At 50.2% G+C, this 10972-nt stretch overlaps 1 protein-coding gene across 1 annotated transcript; it reads left to right on the forward strand.

The window, feature by feature from the left end:
• Positions 1 to 7510: 7510 nt before the first annotated feature.
• On the forward strand, positions 7511 to 9407 carry LOC136521229 (U-box domain-containing protein 39-like). Its single transcript, XM_066514934.1, has one exon. The coding sequence runs from the start codon at positions 7650 to 7652 to the stop codon at positions 9225 to 9227; it is 1578 nt and encodes a 525-aa protein (XP_066371031.1). The 5' UTR covers positions 7511 to 7649; the 3' UTR covers positions 9228 to 9407.
• Positions 9408 to 10972: the final 1565 nt, after the last annotated feature.

Raw genomic sequence — 10972 nt, forward strand, 5'->3', positions numbered from 1 at the left:
ACCATTTGATCATGTCTGGAAAGTTTGATTAATTTTTCAGACAGTTTTTTCTTTCGACAAAAGTTTAGGAAAAGTGTGGCCAAAAAGAGATGGCCAAAAGGAAAAGCCCGTCTAAAATCTTGTGAGAATTATTTGACCCGTAGGGATTAGGGGATGGGATTTAGGGATGGATGGACGGAAGATGGATCATTATTCTCTCTCTCAGGGAGCTCCACGAGAGCTGCTTGCAACTGTCAGCAAATTCCGTGGTGATGACAAGGACACAAAGCACTTTGTTGCTTAAAATACGATTAAAGGACTGGAATCAACTGTTATTAGGGTTTCGGGGTCCACAGCCCTCGCGCGGAATAGTCGAGGTTTCCCGTTATCAAGAGCAAAATGAAATACGTATTTGAAATCAAAGTCAAACCACGAACTTTGCATGCATATGGATAATTACATATGCGTATCATATTAGGCTTATTATACCACACAAAAAAGTTTAAACTTATTCCGACAGTACCATGCATGTATTTTGAAATCCAAACTTTGTTATCTTTGACCAGCAAATGACAAGTTTATTCTGCAAAAATGGTTACATTGGAATTGTATTTACAAGTATTTTTTACTAATTAAACTTTTGTTGTCATAAATTATAGGGTTAAGTCCAATTTACACCCTCCAACTTGCAGCAAAGTTCGGATTTCAACCTCGAACTTCAAAACCGGACAACTTTGGCCCTCCAACTCTCAAAAAAGTTCAACTTTCAACCTTCCGGGCGGTTTTGCGGATGAACAGTAACTTTTGATATTTTTGGGAGCGCCGAAATTTTATATTATTTTTTCGAGCATCTTAACGCCCTCAAATGAAAAAACTCAAAACTACAAAGTTGTAGATCTCATCGAGGTCTACAATTTACATATAAAAATTATCTTCATCCGATATCGTATTGAAGGGTTTTCTATTTTTTGAAATTTGAGTCTTATCACGCAATAAAATATGGTGCTGAAATTTTTTATTATTTTTTCGAGCATCTTACTGTCCTCAAATGAAAAAACTTAAAACTACAAAGTTGTAGATCTCATCGAGGTCTACAATTTACATATAAAAATTATCTTCATCCGATATCGTATTGAAGGGTTTTCTATTTTTTGAAATTTGAGTCTTATCACGCAATAAAATATGGTGCTGAAATTTTTTATTATTTTTTCGAGCATCTTACTGTCCTCAAATGAAAAAACTTAAAACTACAAAGTTGTAGATCTCATCGAGGTCTACAATTTATATATAAAAATTATCTTCATCTGACATCGTATTGAAGGGTTTTCTATTTTTTGAAATTTGAGTCTCATCACGCGTGAAACAATTTTGTCGCGTGATGAGACTCAAATTTCAAAAAATAGAAAACCCTTCAATACGATGTCGGATGAAGATAACTTTTATATGTAAATTATAGACCTCGATGAGATCTACAACTTTGTAGTTTTGAGTTTTTTCATTTGAGGACAGTAAGATGCTCGAAAAAATAATATAAAATTTCAGCACCATATTTTATCGCGTGATGAGACTCAAATTTAAAAAAAATAGAAAACCCTTCAATACGATGTCGGATGAAGATAAATTTTATATGTAAATTGTAGACCTCGATGAGATCTACAACTTTGTAGTTTTGAGTTTTTTCATTTGAGGGCGTTAAGATGCTCGAAAAAAATAATATAAAATTTCAGCTCTCCCGAAAATATTAAAAGTTACTGTTCATCCGCAAAACCGCCCGCAAGGTTGGAAGTTGAACTTTTTCGAGAGTTGGAGGGCCAAAGTTGTTCGGTTTTGAAGTTCGAGGTTGAAATCCGAACTTTGCTGTAAGTTGGAGGGTGTAAATTGGACTTAACCCTAAATTATATATTATAAGAGAAATTAGTGGTTAAAATGTGTTCTTGAAAACTGCAACAAGTTAAATTCCACCTTATATTTTGAGACGAATGGAGTACAACTCAACTTGTATGCGGGAAAAATAAAAATAAAAAAGGTAGAATCCCTTGGGTAACTTCATTAGTTTGGAGAGTAGATCAAGCCTAATTTTTGTTTAGGGCCAGCATGGAAAAAGTGGATTGTTTTTTTTTAGGGGGGGGGGGGGGGGGGGGGGGGAAGGTGGATTATTGGAGCGAGGAAAACAAATTTCAACCTTCAATAAATAAAACTGGTGAGTCCTGAAGTATTTAAAAAAACAAATACATACCTATATGATTTTCATGTTCCAAACTTAATATTTGAAATCAATATTGATAGTCAATCAAAACTATAAAAAAATTGATTAGGTGTTCTCTCGCAACTGCATGTAACTGCAGGGCCGACCGAGTTGTAGCGTCTCGCCGCGCCAGGCGCTCGTGCTGCCTACGCGCTGAATTGGTTACCAGTTCCCTCCATGCAAGAGTATGCGACTCAGCCTAATCATCTCATGAGAATTCAGAAGTCTCGTCAACCTTAACACAAGGACAAAGTTCCCATCCCCAGAAAAAAAGAAGAGGCAGCGTAGGACAAAACGTGTCTGATTGTAATTTTGTGTGTGTGTGTGTATATATATATGCCGTCTATATACGCGCACACGCTATCATGTACAGTACATGTTCCTACAAGGTCACAGGCTCACAGCACATTTGTACACTCGCGATTGCGGCTGTATATCTGTGCAGTGATTTTGCAAACATGTGATCTACTCCGTTAAACTATCGGAAATGCTGGGGTCAGGGCGCGACGCCCTCGTTGCCATGGGCGGCGAAACGGCTCAACTATCTCAGATGCCTCCTCCGATCGGTTGTTTGATAAAAAAAAGTTCAGCTGTCTTCTTCACTCACGGATCTCCAGAAACGTCATTCCCCAATCCTCACTCGCCGTTGAATTACAATTCCGCGCTCCACGCGCTCCCGCGACGCTCTCGACCCCCGACTGGCCGGCCGCCATCCTCCATCTCCACCTCACCTGAGCGCCGCCGGCCGCCTTCCTCCCTCTGCACCGCAGTTCACCGACCATCGTGTGGCTTCAGTTCGTCGCGCCCGCCCGACCACTTCTATCCCTCTCCAACGGCACCTCAGCCCAGGAGCGGCGACTAATCGGCCTCCGCCTCTCTTCCTCTCCATAGACCTCGCCCACATCCTCCCTCGATGCCGACATCCAGCAATGCGAATGAGATCGGGCAGGGGGCAACGCTGGTGGTGCTGTCGCGCGTCTTAGGTTGGTCCCCATCGAGCCAAGGGCACCCACGAAGCGCGGCCCGTGCTGGTGGTGCTCGCACGCTGCTGCTCAGCACTAGCTCCCACTCTGAGGTCGGAATCGACCGACCCTGGCCTCTCCCTCCCCCTATATTTTAAATGTATGTTTCAAGTGTTTCAGATATTATCAGAGGTATGTTGCAAGTGTTTCATATAGACGTTGTAAAAGTACATCAAGATGTTGTATATGTTGCAAATGTCTTAGAGGCATGTTGCAAATGTCTCAGAGGCATGTTGCAAGCGTTTGTTCAAAATGTTTCATCTGTTTCAGACATATGTTGCAAGCGTTTTTTATCTGGATGTTGTACATGTTTCACACATATGTTACAAGAGTATTGTCGGGTATCGATAGTAGGGATACCCAAAGCAAGAAAGTTAGCGCCCACGCTGACTTCCCCGGATGGCTTGAGACGTATTAAAAGGTCTTGTCCGACCCTAAGGTCGCGGGCTCCGTCTCGCCTGACCCGAAGGACGTGGTTTCCGTCTCGCCCGACCTCAAGGCCATGGGCTCCGTCTCGCTCGACCCCTTGGGTGCAGGCTCCGTCTCACCCGACCCAAAGACGTGGTTTCCGTCTCGCCCGACCTCGGGCTCAGTCTCGCCTGGCCTCAAAGACGTGGGCTCCGTCTCACCCGACTCTTTGGGCACGAGCTCTGTCTCGTCTGACCTCGAGGACATGAGTTCTGTCTCGTCCGACGGTGACCCGTACCGTACCGCCGCCAACCACTCCAGGTCTAAGCATATGGGCCTGGGTCAAAACTCTAACGATAGGGAAGAGGCTGGTACACCTCGATGTTACCCGTAGCAATGACGGGCCATACCTGGGGATTCACATCAAGAACAGTGTCGGACGTGCCGGTGATGTTCTGCCTAATCCTCGTTCGGACGCCGACAGGCGCGTCAGTTCACCACGACATCCGCCGAGACGGAGTGGAACGCCTACGCATTACGTCAGTGACGAACATGGCCGTGACATAGAGCCGCCCCTATTGACATCTACAGAATCAGCGGGACCCGCATGAAGGAGAAGAATGACCCGACAACTCTGGAAGCCTTCTTCTCTCTCGTTCTTCTCATTTTCCTCTTCTGTAACCCGTGCTTTTTCTTTGCCTATAAAAGGGAAAGCAGGGTGCCCCGCGCTGGGGGATCAAAACACAAGAGCACGACACGAGCACATGCTGAGTGACAATCGAGCTCTCAGCATCCGTTTACTTCTTCCACTATAAAAGGATCAAGATGCCCAAGAGGGGGGGGTGAATTGGGCTAATTCTAAAATTCTTTGCAATAATTAAATCCTACGGTTAGCCCACTTTACCCTTTGTGCCTAGAAAGTATTTCTATTATTCTAACGCTCAAACGTTTAGCAACCTATGTTCCAATCATACTTTAGCATGGTAATTCTATGAATGTAAAGACAAGAATTAAATTGCTTAAAGTAAAGAGAGAAGGAGAAACGCGGCGATGTTTTGTCGAGGTATCGGAGAGTCGCCACTCCCCACTAGTCCTCGTTGGAGCACTCGCGTAAGGGTGTAGCTCTTCCTTGATCCGCGTAAGGATCAAGTGCTCTCTACGGGTTGATTCTTCGACACTCCATCACGGTGAATCACCCACAACTGCTCACAACTTGAGTTGGGTCATCCACAAGCTCCGCCGAATGATCACCAAGCTCTCAATCACTACCAAGCAATCTAGGTGATGGCAATCACCAAGAGTAACAAGCACGAACTCTTACTTGACCACGACAAGCCTAATGAGAAGGGTGGATGCACACTTTGCTACTCTTGCTTTCACTAATGAGGTATCTCTCTTAGATTCTTAAATCTCAATCACCTCACTAGGACCTTGCTCTTCTTGACACTCTCAAGGGTGTTTCTCAGTTGTTGGAATGAGCAAAAGTGCTCCCTTAAGTGAATAGAGGAAGTATTTATAACCCCTCATTTAAAATGAATCGTTATGTGCCTCTGCGGGTTGACCAGACGCTCCGGTCAGTTCACCCGCCTCTGTGTAGTTTAAGTTGTGACCGGACACTGGCCAGCGTCCGATCAGCACTGTCCAAATGCGTCCGGTCACGAAAACTGTCCTATAGAATCTTACTGATGTTGACTGGACTCTAGCACCCAGCGTCTGGTCACTTTGCTGCTCAGCGTCCGGTTAGTAGCCGGAACCTGACCAACGTCCGGTTAGCACTGACCGGACACGTCCGGTTAGCACTGACCGGACACGTCCGGTCAGGATTCTTCCTCTCTGGAACCTTACTGGAATTGATCAGACTCTGGCACCCAATGTCCGGTCACTCACCTCTCAGCGTTCGATCGCATCCAGATGACTTCACCTTGATCAAATGAACTGACCGAACTCTGCGCCAGTGTTCGGTCACACCGGAACCAGTGTTCGGTTAATATTTGACCCTCCATTCACTTTCAACTCGCAATCATATATGAATGAAGTTTGCTCCAATTAATCTAAGGGCTATTTAGGAGCTACCTAGTGCTAGATTTGACAAGTGTATACCACACCTAACCCACTAGACTCACCTAGGTCATGCTACCCATCCATACCCTCTTAATAGTACGGCCAAAGGAAAAACAAAGTCCTAAACTACTTTAAATGTCTCTTCAACACCAAACAACACTTAGAACTAGTCAATCCTTAACCTTGTCGTCCATCCTTTGAAAACCGAAACGATTTCTATCGTATAGGCATGACAACCATGATTGCCCAATCAATTGTCATTACCGTGACATAACTTAATTGTTTCTGCAAAACACACGTTAGTCACAGTAATCTCGTATTGTCATTAATCACCGAAACCCAACTAGGAGCCTAGATGCTTTCACACTAGAGACTTGGGATCATCTCCCTCTCTCGCCTGTTTGTAACCCCCATTGCAAACCAAGTGCCGGTAACACGAGCATAAGGCTGGACGAAAAACTCAAAGCTCGTTAGCTCGCTCGGCTCGTGGCTGGCTCGACTCGGCTCGGCTTGGCTCGTTATGATAACGAGCCGAGCCGAGCCAAGATTTTAGCTCGTTAGCTATAATGAGCCAACTCGAGCCAGCTCGCGAGCCGCTCGCGAGCTAAACGAGCCAAGCTTCCAGGAAAAAAAGTATCAAAACTTGTATTAGTTTTTGTATTACTTCATGTCTTACACTTTATAATTGACTGGTACCTGGTCTAGACCCTATAAATTGACTGGTAACTGGTCTAGATGTATTTCTTTTGTATTATTATTATTCTTAAATTTTACATAAATGCAAATATTATATTTTGTGTATTTTTTATACCTGGCTCGCGAGCTTAACGAGCCAGCTCGAGCTTTTAACGAGCCGAGCCGAGCTGGCTTTCTGGCTCGTTAGGATAACAAGCCGAGTCGAGCTAGCTCGTTATCTTAACGAGCCAGAACGAGCCGAGCTCAAACGAGCCGAGCTGGCTCGTTATCCAGCCTTACACGAGCAACAGCGAACTGGATGTATGGACGTTCCGCCCGAACTAGTATAAACTCTTATGTCCTCCGAGCACACCATCCGAGCTAGACGCGCAAATATAAATTTACTCGTCGGTGGTCCAAAAACACCGACAAGTATGTTCGAAATGTTTTAGTTGTTTTCAGTCTTATGTTGCAATAAGTGTTTTCGATGTTGCATATGTTTTACACATATATTGCAAGCGTATGTTTCAAATATTTTATCTCGTTCAGACTTATGTTGCATTCAAGTATTTCACATTGCAAATATTTCGAATTTTAGAGGTATGTTTAGAAAATCATGGGGCACGGTCCAGGCGCTGGAGGAAGGGCCGTGGCAAGCCGGGGGCCAGCAAATGGGGCGCAAAGCGCGCCTAGGGTCCTGTGGACGTGGTGTGCTCGTCCTCATCTGGGTTCTTGGGTCCCACCTGCACAGAGAGAGGAAGGGGTCAGGGGGAAGGAGTGACGAAAACAGCCGGAGTGCGCATGCGGTGCGGGACGAGGCGGATGAGAGTGGGGTACACGTGCTGGGTGGGGCAGCGATACGGCGCAGCGAGAGGCACGGACGTGCATCAGCGATACGGCGCAGCGGCTGGCCCGGACGGGCTGAGGCAGTGCGGAGCGTCCGGACAGGCTCATATGCTCCGCACGATCCGGACGCTAGTAATCCCCTTAAACTATCTATATATTCGAGTATTCGTTAAGAAAAACTGGTGACCAAATTTATCCGTGGCCCAGCAAGCCGGCTAGACGGCTCTGTAAAAAAAGTCTCTGGTTGCCAATAGCGTGTCCGGAAGAAGCGATGGCGAGTAGCGACTACGCGCGATTCGCTTGCTATCCCGCTGTGAGGAGCCGTCACTAAAAACCCACGACTCCATCGCAACTGCCAACGCAAGCAGCAGCAGCGACCGCGGAGGGTGGAGACGCTCTCTCGCCAATCGCCCATGGCCACGGGCACCGGGCGACCGTGGTGGGCGCTGCCGCCGCCGCCATCCGCGGCGGCTCCCTCCGCCCCGCGGTTCCCCTCCCCGCCGTCGTCGTTCACGGCCGACCCGCCCTCGGAGTTCCTCTGTCCGATCTCCGGCACGCTGATGGCGGACCCAGTCGTCGCGCCGCCGGGCCAGACCTTCGAGCGCGCCTGCATCCAGGCCTGCGCCGCGCTCGCCTTCTCCCCGCCCGCCGTCGCCGCCGACCTCTCCGAGTCCCACTCCTCCTCCTCCTCCCCGCTCGTGCTCGTCCCCAACGTCGCGCTCCGCACCGCCATCCTCAACTGGTGCGACCGCCTCGCGCTCCCGCACCCGGCGCCGCTGTCGCCGGACACCGCCCACGACATCGTGCGCCGCCTCATGCCGCCGCCGCAGCGGCAGGAGCAGCAGCAGCGCCCGCAGACGCAGGTCGCCTCGTCGGTTCGGGTGAGGAGACCCAGCGTCGTCGACGGCGGCTCCGCGCAGGTGCAGGTGCAGGAGCCGAGCTCCAGGCAGAGGGGTGACGCTCTGGAGGAGGAGATCATGGCCGCGCTCGGGACGGAGGGCGCCACCCCCGTGGAGCAGGCGTCGGCGATGGCCTTGCTGCGGCAGGCGACGCGGGAGAACCAGGAGGTGAGGCAGCAGCTCTGCACGCCGCGCCTCCTCGCCGCGCTGCGCCCCATGCTGCTGTCGCCCGACGCCGACGTCCAGGTCAACGCGGCGGCGGCGGTGGTCAACCTGTCGCTGGAGCCCGAGAACAAGGTGCGGATCGTGCGGTCCGGGGCGGTGTCGCCGCTCGTGGACGTGCTCCGCGGCGGACACCCGGAGGCGCGCGACCACGCCGCGGGCGCCATGTACAGCCTCGCCGTGGAGGACGAGAACCGCGCCGCCATCGGCGTGCTCGGCGCCATCCCGCCGCTGCTCGAGCTGTTCGCGGGCGCCGCGGGCCACCGCGCGCGGCGAGAGGCCGGGATGGCGCTCTACCACGTATCCCTCTCCGGGATGAACCGGTCCAAGATCGCGCGCGCACCGGGCGCAGTGCGGACGCTGCTGGCCGCGGCGGAGGCGCGGGACCGCTCGAGCGAGGGCGACGCCCCCGCGCTCCGGAGGCTGGCCGTCATGGTCCTGGCCAACCTCGCGGGCTGCCCCGACGGGCGCGCCGCGCTGATGGACGGCGGCGCCGTGGCCGCGGTCGTCAGGCTGATGCGCAACGGCTCCGTGGCTCCCGGGAGCGCCGAGCAGGAGTATTGCATATCGACGGTGTACGGAATGAGCCGGGGCAGCATGAGGTTCCGCGGGCTCGCGCGCGCCGCGGGGGTCGAGGCCGCGCTGCAGCCGGTGGCCGAGGGCGACGGCGGCGTGGGGCGAGACCTGGCGCGGCGCACGCTGCGGGCTATGCGCGGCGAGGACGACGAGGCACCTGTCACGGCCACCGGACTACTCGGACGGCAGTGGGACGACGGCAGCGTCGTGTCGGAGGGGCTTGTCTCCATCCGGCGGCCACCGCACCGGAGCAATTACGCCGGGCCGTCCGGGTCAAACACAACCCAGTTCTGAATGAAAAAAAACTTGAGTCAAAGTCTTCCTTTCCTGCACGCTGTTGTGCCGTCTCGATTCAAGTCTTTGGAACTGTATTTGGGTACCATATAGCAGAAAAATACTGCAAGGTCCTTCTTGGTCTTGTATAAACAGTAAGGTTTATTCTTTTGTTTGAATTGAAATGTAACTTTATTGGATTTTGCAGTGTTTTTTTTTTGGTTGAATTAGGCCCTGTTTGGTTACCCCTCTTAAAAACTTTAAGACCTAAAATCTAGATAAAATTTGCCTAGAGAACTAAATACCCCCTCCTAAAAGCTCCTTAAAAACTTTAGGAGGGGCCAAAAACTTTAGGAGCTCAATCCCTCCTAAAATCTCCTAAAGTCCATCCTGGATCTGGGGTACCCCTCTCAATTGCACGCTCCCCCACACCCCCGCACCCACATCCCGAACGCCACCGCCCCCGCTCCCTCCCTCCTCCACGCTGACGCCTGCCGGATCCGCCGCCCCCGCTCCTCCTCGGCGCCGGTGCCACGATGTCTGCCTTGGAGAGGCCGAGCGCCGGGCCGGTGAGGAAGGATAGCACGATGTTCGGCACCGGCTCCGCTCCAATCTCCACCGCCGCGTCCTACAGTGCCGGTGACCCTCCCCACGGCGGGACCGACGCCGGCGTCGGCCGCCGCCATCCCTCATGGAGCTGGTGAGGGGGAGGCTTGAGCGAAGAAGCAAGAGGTCAGGGGGAGTGAGGGGGAGGCGGATCCGGGTAGCACGGGCATGGATCTGGCGACGGCGGCGGTGGATCGACGACGACGTTGCCGGACGAAGCAGTGGCGGCGGCGGAACGTGTGTAAGGCGTGGCTGCGGCATTTGAGGAGTGGGGAGGAGACTGGAGGGAGAAAGAGTGGCGTGCGGAGCTGAGGGAGAAAGAGAGTAGCGCCAAGGGTAACTGGGGATGACATCATGGTCCTTTTGCCACTACATTATTGCCTTTAGTTAGTTTTAGGAGGTAAAACCAAACATTCTTTTATAAGGTTTTAGAAGACTGACTAAAATTTTTAGGAGCTTGGAACCAAACATGCCCTTACTAAAACTGTAATTGGGATCAGAGAAAAGGAATTGTTCTGGGTTTGTGATATTAATATCAAGTTGACCATATGCAAATTTAACCCTTATTTGGAACACGACTACACGAGAACTTTCTTGATTCAAGCAGCAACCTGCTCGCTGCAGCTGTAGCTGTTTCTAGTGTTATCTGCAGTGCACGCTAGTTCTATTCTTGCAGTCACAGCCAACAACTGCCTCCTATGATACCTATGTTCCACTGCTTTTTGTGGTTCACAGATGCTGAAGGACCTTTACAGACGTGCATAGTGCAGCTGGGTGTCAGGAACAAATATAATCTTGGCAGGACATTTTGCATTGACAACGGTCTGTTACGACTCAGAAAGGCTCAATGATTAAGTTGATTCCATCACTTGAAAAGTTGAAATATTGATCTATTGGCCATGACCTCACCAGATCTGAAGTCAACTCTTGGTATGTTTCCACTAGTAGAGACAATAAAATTTCCTTGCTTGCATGAAAATATATAGAAGCACAAGGACAGCGTTACAATATGTGCATCAACACGTTATGACCATGGAAAAGACCCATCCTGTCGAGTCCAATGCCATTTGATTACTCAGATCTTGGAAGCTGTAAGCTGCAGATCAATAATGCATAGCGCACACAATGGCACAAAGACTTCTTTTTTTTGTCAAGTAATT

The sequence above is a fragment of the Miscanthus floridulus genome, chromosome 18, assembly GCF_019320115.1.
Source record: "Miscanthus floridulus cultivar M001 chromosome 18, ASM1932011v1, whole genome shotgun sequence".
Lineage (NCBI taxonomy): Eukaryota > Viridiplantae > Streptophyta > Magnoliopsida > Poales > Poaceae > Miscanthus > Miscanthus floridulus.